Consider the following 19,108-nt stretch of genomic DNA (forward strand, 5'->3'; position numbering starts at 1 on the left):
TGTTTCATTGCTCCAAGTGCAGCCTAACCAACAATTTCTCACATTGCGTCCCAACTCGCGTACTCAGTGCCTCAGTCGATGAAGGCAAGCATTCTTCACCACCCAAGTTGCCATTTTCAGGGAACTAGGCACTTCCACCTCAGAATTTGCTGTTCAATGGATCAGGAAGAATTGTCACCAATGACAGGACAATTGTTGAGTCAACTCTCTCTTTGAAACTCCATGCAGGCACCCTAAACTAGGGTAGTGGTGGTCAAAGTAAATACAAATAATGCTGGAGAAACTCAGCAGATCAAACAGTGGCCTTAATATCGCAAAGATAAAGATACAGAACTGATGTGGGCTTGAGCATCAAGGTGTGAATGGTTCAAACCCCAAACATCATAAGATACCTTTACCTTTGTGATATAAAGGACACTGTTTGACCTGCTGAGTTTCTCCAGCATTGTGTTTTACTTCAACCATGATATCTGCAGACTAGTAAATTTGATCACCCCATTTACTAGTCACTTGACAGGAGTGATTGAGACTTTTAATCTGTTTGTTACAAGATCTGATAATTACCAAGGTTCTGAAAGATTTTCTGTACAGATGAGTAATAATTCTGCCTCTACACAGCGGACTGCCTTCAGCTGAATGTGATGCCCGGCTCCTGGACACAGCGCGCAAGCTGGAAATGTATGGCATCAGGTTGAACCCGGCAAATGACGGGGAGGGCACACAAATCAACTTGGCTGTCTCTCACATGGGCATCTTGGTCTTCCAGGTCAGTTGACCCCAAACTATTGTCTGTAATTCTTGTCACCCTCTACAGGAAGGAGGTTATTCAACTGGAAATGGCTCAGAAAAGAGTCATGAGAATGGTACCAGAATGGGGGGAGGGGGCTTGAGTTACAAGGAGAGGCAGGATAGGCTGGGACATTTCTCCCTGGAAAGGGCAGTATGACTTAGCATCACAGTTTAGCCAGAAATCAGGACCTGGGTTCGAGTCCTGCGCTGTCAGTAAGGAGTTTGTACGTTCTCCCCGTCTCTGTGTGGGTTTCCTCTGTGTGCTCCGGTTTCCTCCCACTCATCAAAATGTACCAGGAGTTGTAGGTTAATTGGGTGTAATTGGGCGGCACAGGCCCATGGGCCAAAATGGCCTGTTACCAGGCTGTATGTCTAAATTTAAATTGGTGCAGTAGATGGTGCTGGCGCCTCAGAGTCCCTGACATCCTACACTATTTGTTTGAAGTCTGCACATTCGCCCCAGGTCTGCATGAGTTTCCTCTGTGTGCTCTGGATTTCTCAAAGACGTGCAGGTTGCAAGCTAAATTGGTTGCTTAGTGTGGGTTAAATGGCAAAAAGGTTCCGACTTTATGGCTCTGTGTGTGTGTGTGTGTGTGTGTGTGTGTGTGTGTGTGTGTGTGTATGAGTGTGTGTGTGTGTGTGTATGAGTGTGTGTGTGTGTGTGTGTGTATGAGTGTGTGTGTGTGTGTGTGTATGAGTGTGTGTGTGTGTGTGTGTGTGTGTGTGTGTGTGTGTGTATGAGTGTGTGTGTGTGTGTGTATGAGTGTGTGTGTGTGTGTGTGTGTGTATGAGTGTGTGTGTGTGTTTGTGTGTGTGTGTGTGTGTGTAAAAGAATGGTAGTATATGGAGCCAGACATTTACAGGAATAAAATGAACCAATACTAACTAGCTGAAGGGATACTGGAGCTGACCCACTGAGTAAAGAAAATAGAATGCCAGAAATAATCACAGGTTAGGCAGCATCGGTGGAGAGGGATTAACCATTCATCACCATCCTATTTCTGCTACCATCCACCAGGTTTGCATCATCCAAATGTTCTCGCTCTCCACCCCATCACATTCCAACCTTCTCCTTCCCCAAGGACATTCATTTCCTTACTTCCCTTGTCCTGAACCATCAACTCCACCTCTCCCAAATGTTGCCTGATCTGCTGAGAACCCTTCCCCCCCCCCCCCCCCACCACACTATCATTCCCTATTTTTTTTTATCAAAGGAGGCTGGTGGGTGGGATTAGATTGGGTGTCCAAAAGCCACCCTACTGAGTCATGTCGATTCTCCCTCTTTGTGACTGAGCCTTTGTCCTTCTGCTTCTGCATCAACCCTTGCCTGCATGCATGCTCCAGGGATGAATTGTTGCATTAACAATATCTGCTGTTGTGGTGGCTGGATCAACAGTGAACTTCCATCTCTTTCCAGGGCAAAATTAAGATAAATACATTTAACTGGGCCAAGATACGAAAGCTGACCTTTAAGAAGAAATATTTCTTTATCAAGCTCCATTCCAACATTTTTGTAAGTTGTTTTCCAGCTTCTCTGACAGCTGAAGATTAATGCAGAAAGCCCAAGTAATTCATTATTCAGTAACACAACCTGTATTTGAAACGCAGACTTCATCCCGGAAGGACTCCTTGGAATTCTTGATGGAAAGCCGTGACACATGCAAACACTTCTGGAAGACGTGTGTTGAGTATCATGCATTCTTTAGGCTTCCCGAGGAACCCAGATCAAAGACCAGACCATTACTTTACAGCAAAGGTTCCTGCTTTCGATACAGGTATTGTGGGGTATCCTCGCTCGGGAAACTTCCTCCCACTGTATTGGTTAACAGGATGGGATTCATATTATGGGGCACAATCTTATATTCCCATTTAACTTAAGCAGGATTGGCAGCTTTGGAGTAAAAACACAATGGTGGAGAAACTCAGCAGGTCAAACAGTGTCCATTATGTAGGAAAGATACATGACTGATGTTTAAGGCTTGAGCACTTCATCAAGGTATGAGCCCAAAACATTGGTTGTGTATTTTTACTTTTGCTACATAAATTACATTGGTTGACCTGCTGAGTTTCCCAGCATTATGTTTTTACTTCAATCACAGTGTCTGCAGATCTTCGTGTTTTACTCTTGACAGCTATGGAGTTTGTGCCTGTAAGGCCTTAGGTTCAAGCCATCACTGTACACAAGCACCTCAAGATTCAATTTACTGTGTACTGTAATGTAATAAAAACATTACCACACAGAATTCGCCATCAACAGAAATTGCCTGAGGCATCAGAGAAAGAGAAGCAAGAGACAGTTCCCCTGAGTAACCAAGTGTCCGTGGATTCGCCTCCAGCTACTTCCTCAGTCATCGCAGTCACACAGAGACCGATCCGACCCATCAGCAGCCCGAGCTCCAAATCTGAACCTTCAACTAGCATCTCAGCTCTGATACCTGGTACTCCTTCAATCAGTCTTGTGCCAGTCTCCAGCAGGTCTATGGTGTGAATCCCTCAACTGCAGTCGCCAGTAGCCTACAGTCTACGTGGGTTCCCCTCCTCGAGTCACTAACAGCCCGCCACCTGTGTGCTTTTATTTCCAACCGCAGAACCCCTCACTGGTTCATTGCTGTGGTCCTGTGGGTTGTCTGCTTTTGCTTGTCAAACAGGGGAAGGGGTGTTACCACATTTTCTGGTGCCCTGTGCCAGTCCTCTTCTTCTTCAGAGTCTGCAACCCCTTGTAGCTGCTGCAGATCATAGGCACTGCCGTCTTGGCCAGAGACCCTGCGGCCGCAGTATTTTTAAATAAAATGACCATTGGCTCTATTAACAGGTTGCTTAAAGCTTGTGGGGAGCTGTTGGCAGTCAGACTGGGCAGTTGGACTCCGTGGGAGCACTGTGACTCCGCTCCTCGCTCTCCACAGGTCGGCACCAGCGGCAGCACCACCATTGTTTTTTTCCCCTTGCAGAAGTGATGCACACTTTGCAGCTCTTCTTTTGAGGGAGACCCATCACTGAAAGTCGGTGGCCCTCTCCGACAGAATCTGAGAGATATTACAGTAACACTTGAAGATAAATGCGGGAGTCCTTCCCAGCCCTGTTGGCCAATGTCATTCCTTGGATTGGTCATTCCCAATGAAAGGAATCTCTGCTGTTCCGAGTGGGTGTTTGTGGGAACTTGCCATGCGCAGGTTTGCTTTGTGGATGGCATCACACAAATGCAATTTGTCTTTTAATCCTTTTTTCAGTGGAAGGACCCAGAAGCAGTTGGTGGAGTACATGAACAAAGGAGATTTCAAGAAGGCAGCCTTTGAAAGGTAATATCCATTGAAGTCCCTGCCTGATGCCCAACCTCGCATAAACTGGCCCCATTTTTCTCCAGCATAGCATCAGAGCAAGGTCGAGTGCACAGAATAACAGAGCTGTTAGTGGGATCATTTGGCCCATTGCGTCTATGCTGACCCACACTAATCCTACCCACTTCCATATCCCTCTAAGCTCTGCTCATTCTAGTCGCTGTCCAGATGCCTCTTCAGTGTCACTGTCCACCTCCACCACATCCTCCCAGATACCAATTAGTCTTGGTGTGAAAAGGTCTACTTCAGACCCCCTCCCTTCCTTAAAACAGTGGCCTCTAGGTTTCAACTCCCTGACCATGGGGAAACAGACACTGGATGTCGACCGCTTAGGCTCTCCTCCCTTTTCCACCGAGACAAGTGGGCAGCCACAGTGAAGCAGCTGGTAGAGCCACTGCCTCGCAGCACCAGAGACCCAGACTCGATCTTGACCTCAGGTGCTGCCTGCATGGAGTTTGTACGTCCTCCCTGTGACTCCTATGAGATTTATCGGGGAGGACTGGTTTCCTCCCACATCACATTCACCTTCCAAAGTGAGCCCCATTATGACAAGAAGTGCCAACAGCCATCTTACCTATCCCACCTGCCTCATGGCTCACAAAATCATTTGTTTTTATATCTCTAGTTTCTAGAGCATTTGAAGGGACTGCTTCTTATAATTCGTTGGTTAGTCTCACTCCACTCTACCAAATAAGGAGCTTCTCAACAGTTCCCAAGCTTGTAACAAGAACGGCATGTATTCCACAGCTTTTCCCCTCCAGTCGCCATTTACAATTTCCATTTCAAACTTAAAAGTTTCATTATATTCTAAAATCTACTTTCTCAGCCCCAGGGGTAGATTCTGGGTTGGGGTTGGGTAGGGAGAATAAGCTAGGATCAATGAAGGATCAGCTTTAAAGGGTGGTTAAGGTCATCAGGGATTCTTTGGGCTGACCACCTTTTCCTAGTTGCATGTCACCTTTGGGTAACTGAGAGCCCACTCCAAGTCAAAGAAGTCTGGTTCAAGCCCCATCCTGCATCTTGAAGGTATTTCCCCAGCTCACTTTCCAGCACAGGAATGAAAGGGTCCCACAGCGCCAATTCAAAAAGGTAAGGGGATGACATTGGTACAAGTGAGGTGTTGTCCAGATGCCTCTTTAAGACTGCGGCTTGACTGAAATGCTGGGTTTCTCCGCAGGAAGCCATGCAAAGTAGAGTCGGAGGAAGATTCCGTTCCAGGACAGCAGAGACAGGTTAGTGAAAGGAATACTCTTGTTCAGTCATTATTAAAGGGTCCAATGTCTGCAAGCTGGGATTGGATTGACACCATTTTGTAGGTGGAGTCCCAGATCTTGTCTGGAATATTTTTGAGTCTGGACTGGAAAAGGTTGCCCTAATTTCCATGCTCGCAACACCTCAGCCATCTCTCCAAGCTAGAAGGTGCCTGAACTTAATGAGGGGGGAAACCAGGCCACATGCTGCCTTATGGCAGTGTTGTGCAAGCCCAAAGCCTTTCCTGACCACAAAGTGCCTCACGCCAGTGTCAGAGCACATGTCCACGGAGACCAGACATTTTTCCAAGGAAATTGGTCAGTGACAGACAAGGAATTAGCCCTCACTTCCTTCTGGACATTGAGAGCCTCAGGTTTTCATTTTCTTTTTTTTGCGGACAGAGCAAGAATGGCTCGTCTGTTCTACGGTGGTTAGCTTATGCCAAAAAATCTCCCTATCAAGCCATGTAATTGGAGGCACATGATGCCAGAGGGAGATCCCAATGTATTCAGTGTTTTTACAGAGATGATATGTCACATCTCAGCCAGATTGTGGTCATTATTGATGACTGCAGTGATGATGTAGGGTCAACACCATCGCCCATCTTTATTTCCACCTAACGGCTGTCAACTCTCTATCCTTATTATTGTCCCCTGATTGAAAGGCAGGGTGTCCTGATTGAGAGAAATGTCTCTGAGCCACGATCTTCTCTCCAGGTCGGGGAACTGTTGCACAACCAGAAAGCTACAGAGCTGCAGCAGAAGGCAGTGCGAAGGAAGAGGAAGGAAACAGCAGTGGATATAGTGTTCACCACTGAGCTCGAGCGGTCGAAGCCAGAGGCCGATCCAATGCCAAATGCCCTCTCACAAGCAGACACCTCTGCTCCCTGTGCTGGGGGCAGCCACAGAGAGCTCGAGGAAGGGGATCCCATCCAACTGCAGAGGTGCCCGCAACCTGTCCAAGCCTGCAGGAATACTGACGCAGGAGAATTGACATGTGCAAATCTGTCCAGGCTCATGATAACCAACCAACCCAACAGCGACGGTTCTCCAAATCTGCCCACTGGCTTCACCAGATTTCTGAAACATCCTTCAGAGGTGGTGGAAAGAATAGTTCGGCCTTCTGCTGTGGCTCGCCCAATAAGTCTGCCTGCCCGCACCTGCTTAGCCAATCACAGGATTTACCAGCAGTCCGTGATCAGGGGTAGCCACGGCAACAGTCTTAATGCAGTGAAGGAGGAGGAGAGTCAATCAGACGACAGCCTGCAGGCTCCCAGAAGGTCGCACAGCCAATCAGACATGAAGACCATTGGTCTAGATGGTGGGCTGGAGGAACCACCATTGGCTCATGACCTACCATTGAGTTGGAGGCAGAATCCCAAAACATCAAGTCCCGTGCATCCACTCCACCTGTCCCTCCGCTGGAGACAGGCCATGAGGACCACGGAGAGGTACATCAGCAGCGGAACAGAGTCTAGTGACTCGGACTCAGAAATAATTAGCCCCTACTTTCACCCTTGTCTCTTTGGTAGAGCTCACCGACCTTCAGTGCCGAGGGGAGGCAGCTTTTCACCAGTCAGACTCCAACCGAAGGAAATCCCCTCATTCGACCTGAGTCGCAGTGAAGGAATGAGGCACTTGACTATCTACACTGAATTTATTTAGCATTGGGATTGAATAGAATTGTTAATTGCCACCTGTATTGAGATACAGTGAATAAAGTTTTGGTTGCACACTGTCCAGGTCAGCCCCCTACTTAAGCACAAGAAGTAGCCCAACAACGGGTGCAGGGTATAATGTTACAAAGGTAAATTCCAGGGTGGGGAGAGCTGTGCAGTTACAACAGTACAAAGGTGTTCTTTCACCATTGAGAGGTCCATTTAAGAAACACTCCTTTAATCTGGAGATCTGTGTTTTCATGTAGAAAGAAGGGGGAGGGGAGAACAGGTCCTTTAATACGTTGGCAGCTTTCCTGAGACAGTGGCAGGTGTAGATGGAGTCAATGGAGGGGTGGGTGGTTGGTTTGTGTGATGGCCCGATCTGTATTCACAAGTCTGAAGTTCCATGCGGTCATGGGCTGGGCAGTTCTCGTAATGAGTTGCCAGTCAGATTTTCCACTGGGCATGGTAAGCAACCTCAGGGATGTGCTAAATTTGTTTGGCCATCCAAGGAAGTTGAGATACTGGTTGCACCGTCGACGTGGTTGGAGCAGGGCTGGCTGCTCCGTGAATTTCTCCACCATTGACGCAGACAGGGCGGTGAGTTCCTCTCCATTTCCTCCAGTGCAAGACCAGCTCCTTCAGTCGAGAGGTTGTTGTCCCAACAACATGCCAATGTACTCTCTACTCCTTCCTGTACCCTGTCCCTTCGTTGTTCGACATCCAGCCCATGACATTTGCATCACTCAGAGACCATGCTGCCGGTCTCTGGCTGCTGCACAGTTTCATCTATCTGGGAAGTTGCAGCAGGTACGACTTCCATGGCATCCAAACATTGGCCTTGCGGAGATGACAATAAATTTCATTCATTCAGTTGGAAGCTCTGGAAATGACCACACCATGAGATAGACGCACTTACTTTGGTATTGGACTTCACTTGGTATGGCTTGGATCAGCAATCTGATTTGAGGAGTGGCAGAGATTCAGCCAAGATGCATCCCACTTCAGTGCGATGGCAACACTGTCGATTACCTTGATGTTGATGAGCCTTGGGGAGGGTGTGGTGCCTTACGTTTTAATTTAAGCTACATTACATAAGCTTACTTTTCTGTCACAAACTATGTCATAGGATAAGAGATCAGCTGAACAGCCCAATCGCAGGACAAAAAGAAAAACAATCAGCGGGTCAGCTTCTGTCGAGGGAAATGGATAGTTGATGCTTTGGGTCAGAAGGCTGAGATTAGGAAGGCAGGCAGCATGAAGGAGAACAAGGGTGATGGGTGGAGGAAAGATGACAGACAGATTCTCCAACAGTTTCAGTTTTCTTTCCACCAGGTACTGAAGTCTTGTGTCTCCAAGTTGGACACAGATAAATACACCACAGATATCAAAAGCCGTTTATAGAAATAGATGCTAGAATCTAGAGCAAACGAAAAGTTGGACGGACTAGGTCGATTGGGCAGCATCTATGGAGTGAAATGGACAGTTGATTGGGACCCTCCACAGATGCTGCCTCTCCTGCTGAGTTGCTCTAGCTTCTCGCTGTCATTTTATTTATTTATTTTTAATGTGTTTAATTTTTAAAAATTTTTTTAAATTTAGTTTTTAATTTAGACATAGCACGGTAACAGGCCATTTTGGGCCTATGAGTCCGTGCCACCCAATTTCCACCTAATGAACCTGCACCCCTGTACGTTTTGAAGGGTGGGAGGAAACCAGAGCCCCCGGGGTAAACCCATTCAGACAAGGGGAGAACGTACAAATTCTTACAGACAGCGCAGGATTCCAACCCCAGTCCCAATCACTGGTGCTGTGATGGTTTGTGATAACTGCTACCCCAACCGTGTCACCCGATGAGCAACCAATGGTCCACTCCAGGTACAGAGCAGCAGGGCTGTTCCAAACCAAAATCTCAGCAGTGTCAACGTAGCGTTACGTAATCAATCCAAAAGCACCCAAGATTCAGCACTGGAGCTCCTGAAATATTAAATGACTCATCCCACCTCAGTCACACTTTACTCTCTCTCCTTCCGTCAGGCAGAGGATGCATGTGCTTGAGAACAACAACCTCCAGGTTCCAGAGCAGTTCCTTTGCTGCTATCTGGCCCTTAACAGTTGGCGTAGTGGTTAGCGCGACAGTTTCAGCGCCAGCGATTGGGATCTGGGTTCGAATCCCTCGCTGTCTGTAAGGAGTTTGCACGTTCTCCCCGTGTCTGCGTGGGATTTCCCTGGGGGCTCCAGTTTCCTCGCACCATTTGAAACGTACCGGGTGTGTAGGTTAATTGGAGGTAATTGGGCAGCATGGATTTGTGGGCTGAAATGGCCTGATACCATGCTTAATGTCTAAATTATTTTTTAAAATTAAATTTAAATGGGTCACACTGATGAAAGATGTCACCCTTGCACACTTCTCAATTCCCTACTCGTTTTTGACCTTTTCTCCATACCCTGCACTAGTTGATCACTAACCCCTTTCAAATTGCAGCACCTGGGACCTGGGTGCGATTACTGGTAGGGGGATCTTCCCATTAAATCGCCAACCCAGTGATTTAAGGGGGATCCCGCCCACGTGATGACGCGGTGAATGACCCGTCACACACTCATCGGAAGTATTGCCAGAAGAATCGAAGTCCAAATGGCAAACGGGAAAGATGTTCAGATGCATGGACGCCAGCGCTGACGTCACTGGAATAAGTGAGTCAACCATTTTCCTTTACAAATCAGCTGTGGACGAGACCTAGGTGTTTTACTGGGTTCCCTAACTACCTCTGAAGTAGGTCAGGGACCCGGTTGGGTCCACGACCTTTCAAACTGCTGCGTGACTGGGATGCTAACTGGCCAAATTTCCCGGTTAACCCCATTTTACATGGCAATTTGAAAGGGCCTCCTGTTCCACGACTCCATGCACTGTTGTCCCTTATTTATCTATTTATTTGTTAATATTCCTCTGTCAGCTGTGCAAGCTGACTTGCCTGGACAACACACAAAGCAGAGCTTCTTGCTGTATTTCAGTGCTTGTGACAAATAAAATGCTGCAGCCCATGGCATGTCTTGCAATATCCAGTTTACAAATGGTTTGATGTGGAGTAACGGGTTGGAATATTTAGAGTGGACAGCAGGCTGTGGAGAGGTGTGAGTTTCTGGGGCAATATGCTCCACTTTCTAATGGCTGAATAAACCTGTCTGTGCCGCACACTGGAGTAACCCTGGCTGATTTATTTATGGTGATAAAAGCAGGCTTGCTGCGAGCTGCACTTTTAAGAGAGGGCTGGAGGGGAATGAGATTGGCATCAATTCATTTGAGGTTTCCTTTTGTCTCAGCAGTGAGCTGAAGCACACCCTTCATCGACTTTTACAGGAGGGTATTCAGCCCGCCGGGTCCCCACGGCAGCTCTGGCCCATCTCATCCTCTCCCTACTTACTTCCTCATCACTACATCCTGTGGGGGGCATGGGAACAACGTGGAGCACCTGGAGACCACGTGGTCACGGGGAGAATGTGCCCGCCCCAGCTGAAGTCAGGATCGGAACTGGGTCTCTGGAGCGGAGAGGCACCAGCACTATCCACTCAGCCAGCTGACAGCAACTCTCTTGACGTCAGGCTGTCTGGTCCGTAGTGCCCATTGCTACCTCATGCACAGATGGCTTTCAGATAGCCCCACCCCACCCTTCTTTCTCTGGTGTTTTCTGGGTAATAAATATTGTGCAGGATAGAGAAACATAACATTCCAACACTCTTGAAAAGATAAACCGTGGCTCCATCTGAGGGTCTGGTTTTTATATATTTAAACATACAGGCCATTTCGAGCCCATGCCACTCCTGACAGACAGCTCGGGATTTGAACCCCCGTGTTGTAAAGGCATTGCGCTAACCGCATCCATGCCGCCCTATTTATTTTAAAGGTGGTGTCTCTAACAACAAAGCTCTCCAACTGCAAGTGTCAGCGGAGTTCATGGGCATCAGGGTCTGGAGACAATCCAGATTCAGCTAGGAATGCGCCCCCAGCTGAGTTACGTGGAAGAAAGCGGTTCCAAACAGATCATCTGTCATGGCAAGCAAAGTGAAGCACTTGCTGTCACACTCGGCCTTTGAGATGTGGGCGAGAAAGGCAGAGAGCCCAGAGCAGAGCCAATAAGGGACATATCTTTATCAAGCAGCTGAGGCAGGAAAATCCAATCCAAGGAGGAATCTGGTGGGCTTCATGTCAACAGGGAGCACACACAGGGCTCCACAGTCAAGCGCAGAAGATCAGGTGCCATCTAACTGAAGTACTTCAGGTAAATTTAGAACATATGTCCAGAATAAGAGAACATCCCCTCATGGAATGAAGGGAATGCAGGTCTCTGACCATGCCCCCCAACCCTCAAAAAACATTCTGACTTCAAAGTTGACTGGAAACCCCCAAAATGAGATAGGGGGAGGTTTAGCAGGCAAGGGTATTGAAGATTATGAAACCAAGGTGTATAGAAAGGAGTTAATCTCACTCAAAATTGAGACCTGTACTGACCCCCGCCACACAATTTAATGATACACGCCAAACCCACTTAGCCACTGATGAAGATGATTCAAATATTTATTCATAAAACCATTCAGACCCCATAACAATGAATAACAATACATTATCTACAAAACTGATTTATATTCCTATCGCCGGCAGCAGAACTAGCTAACACAGCTTGCTCTCCCTGCTAGATTCTAACTTATATTTACATCACTATCTTCTTTTATATACTTACAAAAATATTGCTTTAGATCAGAGACACTAATTGTCACTTTTGCAAAAAAAAACACCCAAGAAATGAAAACAATTTTCGATCTTGAAATGAAGGTCCAGATTTCAATATGATCAGGATGGAAGGTTAGGTGGTAAACACATGTGAGGGACATCTTATTGATGAGGCTGAGCTCCACCAACACTGGACAAAATGATAAATCCAAGATCTCCACTGGTAAGGTAAACCTTCCCCCTCATTGAACTGACTGTGTATCTATTGACCATGAGCAACCCAATCACTTTTGGCAAAATATATTTTGGCGATCTCTCTATGTCAATGTATATTAAAAGAACATTTGACACAAAGGTCGAATTTACAGTGTGTGCAAAGAATGGAAGATTGAATGAGCTGTCATTCCATTCTACATAGAAACAAAGCAAGTCTGGAGTGGTGCAACTGCACTGCGTAGTTGTGTGATGAAGTATATGCACTCAGTTGTCCTGGGCCGGATGAGGAAGCTCATCCTTTCCTGGTACCCCGCTGAGGGAGAATCTTCTTATTCTCAGCTGCCATTCTTGGAAATGAACGCGTTCCATTAAATAGGTTCACTCTCTGAACGGCCCAGAGACCATGCCTATTGCTGGCTGTGGTTATTCATGAGAGGGGAGGTGGGGGAGAGAAGGAATAGGTTGGGTCTGTGGTTCCCTGCCCTTAAGGGCTTCAAAATGAAACAGCCAATCAGGTAGGAGAAGGCGAAGCAGGCCAACGGGTTGTGGAGGTGCAGGAGCGCGAAAGCTCAGACTGTCGGCTCATCTCCAACCAGCCGTTGTGTTGAGAGCTGCGGAAGGAGGACCTCTTCCCAAGGCAGCCGCTAGCTGGGCCTCACCAGGTAACGGTGGTGGAGTTGGGGCTTCCTCTCCTATAAACTCACACCCCTTCAGTTAGCCATCAGCATCCAGGTGCAAAGAAACCCCTGGAGAAGAAATACCAGCCAGTCGTAGCTCACCCTCACGGGACCCGCAAGGTCAACCACCGCCCCCCCCGCCCATCTACTATTTCCCACCGACTGCTTCTAGCAGTGCAGCGGAGACTGGAGATCACAGCAAACGTGACTACATTATACTTTCCAAACAGGTAACACCATCGAGACTGGGGATGTGCTCACTGCCACCGATACAGATTTATAATTCTTCATCAAAGAGGTGAATTAGAGGCGAACATTTCCCCTCCCCCCTCTGGGAACAACCTGATTAATTTTCCTGCAGTCAGCCAGATGCTGGTTGATAACATTCACGGAAGCAAGGCGTTTCTCTGACTCTATGTTGGCCTTGGCCTCGCTCTTTCCTGTTGAGGCTTAAGTCTTGAGGCCGGATTCGTGAGAGAAGGAAAAGCGGGGATGGGCAGGTCAGGGAAGGAGGCTGGTGCGGAAAAAGGTTGCGCGGAGAAAAGTTTGGACAGCGTGGTGCGTTGAGAGACCCATGAAGGTGTTTGAGGTCAGAAGGCTGGGTCCTTAACACGCTTCATTGTCGGAATACCTGGAGGGGAGAAAGAAATACAAATTAAAACAATGGCACCTGTCACTTCACAAAGAATAAAATCCCCTTGCAGTCAGTGCTAACCTGAACATACTCTACTGTCAGTGTTAAGAACAGCAATAATACCCATTTCCCCCTCACTTAGTGTACATTACCTTCCACTGGCCCTTTCAATTTCTGCCAGGTCCAGACCTTCCTCCAACTCTAAAGAACTCAGAATCAGGATTTATTGTCATGAACAAGTCATGAAATTTGGTGTTTTTGCAGCAGTATCAAAGTGCAAACATTCATATTATGAATCATCTTATGATATTACTTTAAAAAAAAATTAAAATAGCAGTGCACAAAAAGTAAGGCAGCATCTTTGGTCGTTGATCATTCAGGAATCTGATGGCAGCGGGGAAGAAACTGTCCTTGTGCCAGTAAGGGCTCGTCTTTAGGCTCCTGTACCTTTGCCCCGATGGTAGCAGAGTGAAGAGGGCATGGCCTGGGTGGTGGGGGTCTTTGAGGATAGAGGCTGCTTTCTTTAAGACACCACCTCATGTCGATGTCCTTGACAGAGTAAAGTCTGGTGCCTGTGATGTCACAGGCCACGCTAACAACCCTCTGGAGTTTATTCTTGTCCTGAGAGTTGGCGCCTCCATACCAGCCAGTGTGACAACTCCTCTACAAATCTGCAGCCACATATCTCTTCATCTGCACCCCAATAAGTTCAATCATACTCTCCAGCAAAGCAACTCCTTCTCTGCGCAGGCTACACGTCCACAGACCGACACTTTGAAATTGTCAAGCCAGACACTGGGTGAAACACGCAAGTCTGCAGATGTTGTGACTGAGTAAAAGTAAAATGTGAAGGAACTCACCCAGTCTTTCAGCGCCCATAGGAAACAAAGATCTGAAAGACTGACTGAGTTCCTACGTCATTTCAAAGTATTTTTAAGCCAAACACTGGACCCCATCCTGGAGAGTCAGCACCTCAGGGACAGCTTCGTGGCTGGTTTTACTTGGTTAGGCACCAACATATAACCCAAGAATAAAATTAACCCACAGACATATTACAGTGTGATTGGAGGGGTTCCATGCATGAAGATAACCCACTCAGGGCTTCCCCCTGCTGGTTACTGGTGGTTCTGCAGCTCCATGCACTGATTCACACACAGGCAGGACCCAAACTGCAGTGCAGTAACATTGGTCTTGTGGTTATAAGAACCCCACATTAGGTGTCGCAGAGGAGTTGTCACATTAATAGGCAAGCCACTCCTGTCATTGGGGTGGGGGGGGGGGGGGAGGGTTAAGTGTCACCATTTTTGGACTGAGGACGAAATGGTGTTCGGAGCAGACAGGTCGACAGATGAGGAGAGATGAGGCTGCCCATCATTGGTGAAGGGCCAAGTCTCTCACTCACTGCACTGTATTCCTGCTGATACAAGTAGCACAGCCACTACTTCAGGGTTCTATCCTGATCTTGGGTTCTCTCTGTGACTGTTGAGTTTCCCCCTTGATCCTGTTGGTAAAGTTAATTGGCTGCAGCAAATTGTCCCTCATGTGCAGGAATGGTAGCTGGAAGGGGCTGCAAATGGGAAGACGAGGAGGATAAATGGTATTGATGGGGGCCTGTTCCCGTGTGATGCCCTTTCAATACTCAAATCCCATTCCTCAGTGGGGTCAAAGGATGGTCACCACCTATTGTGAACAGAGGTCTAATCTTGCCCTTCTGATCCAGCAAGCATCGACTGCCTACTTCCCTTTGCAGGTGCTGCCTGGCCCCGCTGAGGTCCTCCGGCAGCTCGCCTTTGTTTCACTAAATCCTTCCTGAAGTAATGGGACCAATGGTGCCCTGGGATTGGAAGGCAGATCCCGATCAGACGGGGAGGTTGGTGCGGCTCTATCACACAGGCCCAAGTGCCACAATCACACGGCACCATCAGGGGTTCCGAAGGGATTTCCACTGATGCTGCACACCAGCCTGAGGATGAGGAAGAGTGGCCTCACAGTTACTTTGGATTATCCCAGTACTACGTTGCAGCAAAGCTCATAACTTTTAAGGCCACAGGATATGAGCTACAGCAACCTCCGGCTTTACTGGAGCAGCGGAAGAATCTTCCTAATGATAAGTCATGTGCTAATTAAAGCCAGTGCTCATCTACAAATAACCGAAGCAGCAGGAAACAAGCGGCTCATCTTTTGCTCTCAGATGGTATTTATATATTGGGGCATTCCCCATCTACACAGCTATGATTAGACAGTGCAAATGAAGCCCATCTCCTCAGCTTCTCTCCCCTAATGTTTTCTTAACCTCAAGCAGACAGTATACACGAAGGATGGGGGGTAGAAAAATGTGGTGAGACGGCCTGCCTTCAATTGTATCTGAACCACAACAGGTTGTGTAAATGTGAGGCCTTCAAACACCCAAGGTCAAAGTCCAATCATGGGAGATATGAAGCAGGACAACAAAGGGATACATGAAAATCAAGCCCTTGTACAGGAAAGAGGGAGAGGGGCGTCGGAGGATCACGATCCTCAGAGAGAGATTTACATTTGTGAAGCTGGGGAATTAATGTTATAACGTTTCACTGAGAAATACTCAGTGAAGATTATGGGGTTGGTCGGTTAGCTTAGTGGTTAGTGCAACGCTGTTACAGCGCCAGAGACTGGGACACGGTTCGAATCCCATGTTATCTTTAAGGAGATGGTAATGTTCTCCCCATCCCTGGGTCTTGAACTTGAAATTCCTGGAGCGGGACTGGAAGTCCCCACTCTGCCCCGTGTCCAGAGTGTAGACGCTGTCTATAAGGAGTTTGTACGTCCTCCCCGTGTCTGCCTGGGTCTTCCTCAGGGGCTCTGGTTTCCTCCTGCCATTCAAAACATACCAGGGGTTGCTGGTTAATTGGGTGCAATTGGGCGGCAAAGGCTCGTGGGTTGAAAGGGCCGGTTACTGTCTAAATTTAAATGTAAATAACCAACATGGACTGGTTTGGAAAATTTGGATGGTCAAATTATGAGATTATAAAACCTTACATTTACAGCAGGCAGGTTAGCAGGCCCTCAAATGCATTCCAGAGGCTGGATGCAGGCGGGAAGATTGTTTTGTTGAGCACCTTCGCTCTCCTGACTGCAGAGACCAACCACTTTAATTGCACACACCATCCCCCCCCACCGACATGTCTGTCACTGTACTCCACTGCACTGCCAGACTGCAAATTTAAACTGAATTTAAAAATGCAGCATGGTAAGAGTCCCTGATGGCCCGGTCCCACCCAAGAATGAGCATATAAACCCCGTACGTACTTGGGAACGTGGGAGGAATCCAGAGCTCCCGGAGAAAACCCAAGGAGACACAGGCTGAAGGTACAAGCTCCTCAAAGGCCTGGGTAGCATCCGCTGCAATAATGTTACTCTAATCGTGCTGCCCTGTTTGGGGAACAATGCCTCGTATTCTATCTGGGCACTCCCCAACCAGACGGCATTAATATCGCTTCTCCAGTTTACCCCCTCCCCCTATCATTTCTACCCTTCCATCCATCCTCCAGCTCCCCACCTCTTCCCTCTCCAGGCAACTTACCCCCTCTCCCTATTGTTTCTACCCTTCCACCCATCCTCCAGCTCCCCACCTCTTCCCTCTCCAGGCAGCTTACCCCCTCCCCCTATTGTTTCTACCCTTCCATCCATCCTCCAGCTCCCCACCTCTTCCCTCTCCAGGCAGCTTACCCCCTCCCCCTATCGTTTCTATCCTTCCATCCATCCTCCAGCTCCCCATCTCTTCCCTCTCCAGGCAACTTATGCCCTCCCCTATCATTTCTATCCTTCCATCCATGACCTCCTCCCTGTTTGGTCTGTTACCATTTGCCTGCCCCTTCTCCTCCCCCCTCCCCCCAACCATTATATACAGGTGCCAGGCTGCTCTATGCTCATACTTAATAAAAGGACTCGGGTCCGAAATATCGGTTAATTTTTACTTCCCATTTGCGCTGAGCGACCCGCTGAGTTTCTCCAGCCCTTTTGAGTATTGTATACTGACCTTTGAAACCTTTCTATTATTTTCTTGATCAATTTCTCTGTGATACCAGGACAGCTGCTTTCCACCCTGTTCATGCATTGTTCCAATGCAGTGATTGCCTCAGCCTTCTCTGTGTTGTCTCTGTTCTGTTCCTTCAGCTGGTTTGGGGGAGAAGCATAGGCTTGAGTTCAGTTCCAGTGTTCACGCTCCCTCATGAAGACGATGCCCAGTACAATGCTGAACGTTGGGCTCAGGCCTAGGGTTACAGGCTGGGGCTTCCTGTCCACCTTCTAACATTTCCGGATTCTGGTTCGAACCGCCCACCCCAGCAAACAGGGTAGTGCTCATTCACCGGAATCCTGAGTCCTGCCCTCCCTTCCACACTCTGCTCCTGAACTCCGGCTCACATGCTAGGGTCCTGGTTCCCAAGCTCCTGTTCACAGACCAGGCCCCTCTCACCAGGCTCCGCTCCCTTAAAGACCTGGCACAGTCTCCCTCAAACACCTGGTTCAGTCCCCTCACTCACCCTCACAAACTGGCCCCAGTCGCCTCACTCACACTCACTGGGGCCCCAGTCCCTTCACTCACCCTCACCTTCTATCTCTGGGCTCAATTCCCTCACCCTCTGTCTCTGGGCCCAGTCCCCTCACTCACTCTCTGTCCTAGGCCCAGTCCCCTCACTCACCCTCTGTCTCTGGGTCCAGTCTCCTCATTCACCCTCCGTCTCTGGGCCAAGTCCCCTCACTCACCCTCTGTTTCTGGGCCCAGTCCCCTCACTCACTCTCCGTCTCGGAGCCCAATCCCCTCACTCACCCTCATGTACTGGGAATCTTAAAACCCCATTTTTACTTTTTATGCTCCCTTTAATTTTTTTGCTGGGAATTGTGTGACTACCCCTTGTAACATTTCAAAAGAAACTAAAGTTTATCATCACATGTACTGAGATACAACTGAATGCTATCCAGGGAAACATGAAACACTCTGCAGTCCTTCTTTGGTTTTAAAAATTCTCCAAAAACAGGGAGAAAACTATTAATGGGACATTAATTATAACATACAATTGTGTTGAAATCTGCCTGACAGACACCAAACCCCAGCATGCCACATTAACCAAGTTTAACCAAGGTGGACCTCCTGACTACTTACCTCAGCAAAGAGGGGTGCCAAAACTGTGGATATGGAGGCCGAAAACTTGGTGACATCCTGGTCCTGGACAATGAAAGGACATGGCATTAATCACTGTTCAGAACAATGCTGCGCCAATGTCCCCTTACATAATGAGCTGAGATATGGTGGCCAAAGGGCTATCTCCAAGCTGTGCAACCTCAATTCCATTCCCCAATTCCACCTGCACTCCAAGTGTGGGTTCCCACTAAACATTTTTAGCTATATTCCTTAAAATTTAAACGTACAGCGCAGTAACAGGCCTTTTCAGCCCACGAGCCCATGCCACCCAAATTACACCCAAATGACCTACAAGCCCCAGTATATTTTGAATGGTGGGAGGAAACCCATGCAAATATGGAGAGAACATACAAACTTCTTTCAGACAGTGGCCAGGGGCAGCGAGTGAGGACATTCAATCTTGCTCCAGGAACTTTGAGTTGAAGACCCAGTCCCCACTCTCCCGCTCTGAGACTAAAGGGCAGCAGTTAGTGCTGCAGCCTCACAGCGTCACAGATCCGGGTCCAATCCTGACATCCAGCGCTGACTGCATGGAGTTTGCACATTCTCCCTGTGACCGTATGGGATCTCCCTTCCCGCGCCACCCCTCCCCCCCCAACCCCGGGTGCTCCAATTCCCTCCTACATCCCAAAGTCAAATCACCA

General features: G+C 48.1%; 2 protein-coding genes across 6 annotated transcripts in view; one reads left to right on the plus strand and one right to left on the minus strand.

The window, feature by feature from the left end:
• The window catches only part of LOC138741749 (FERM domain-containing protein 7-like), a 51,726-nt gene extending 44,525 nt beyond the window's left edge, over nucleotides 1–7,201 (plus strand). Inside the window, exons 7-12 of the mRNA XM_069896038.1 lie at nucleotides 619–766; nucleotides 2,207–2,302; nucleotides 2,398–2,564; nucleotides 4,017–4,085; nucleotides 5,302–5,356; nucleotides 6,092–7,201. Coding sequence (XP_069752139.1) covers nucleotides 619–766; nucleotides 2,207–2,302; nucleotides 2,398–2,564; nucleotides 4,017–4,085; nucleotides 5,302–5,356; nucleotides 6,092–7,039 — 1,483 coding nt within the window. The 3' untranslated portion in view covers nucleotides 7,040–7,201. The remainder of the gene's footprint in view (nucleotides 1–618; nucleotides 767–2,206; nucleotides 2,303–2,397; nucleotides 2,565–4,016; nucleotides 4,086–5,301; nucleotides 5,357–6,091) is intronic.
• A 4,383-nt stretch (nucleotides 7,202–11,584) lies between these two features.
• The window catches only part of stk26 (serine/threonine protein kinase 26), a 104,857-nt gene continuing 97,333 nt past the window's right edge, over nucleotides 11,585–19,108 (minus strand). For all 5 annotated transcript variants that reach the window (XM_069893711.1, XM_069893715.1, XM_069893712.1 and 2 more), the window contains 3 exons: nucleotides 18,426–18,488; nucleotides 17,301–17,437; nucleotides 11,585–13,282 (listed from right to left, as the gene is read on the minus strand). In XM_069893711.1, coding sequence (XP_069749812.1) covers nucleotides 13,258–13,282; nucleotides 17,301–17,437; nucleotides 18,426–18,488 — 225 coding nt within the window. In that variant the 3' untranslated portion in view covers nucleotides 11,585–13,257. The remainder of the gene's footprint in view (nucleotides 13,283–17,300; nucleotides 17,438–18,425; nucleotides 18,489–19,108) is intronic.

This window comes from Narcine bancroftii, chromosome 8 (assembly GCF_036971445.1).
Source record: "Narcine bancroftii isolate sNarBan1 chromosome 8, sNarBan1.hap1, whole genome shotgun sequence".
Classification (NCBI taxonomy): domain Eukaryota; kingdom Metazoa; phylum Chordata; class Chondrichthyes; order Torpediniformes; family Narcinidae; genus Narcine; species Narcine bancroftii.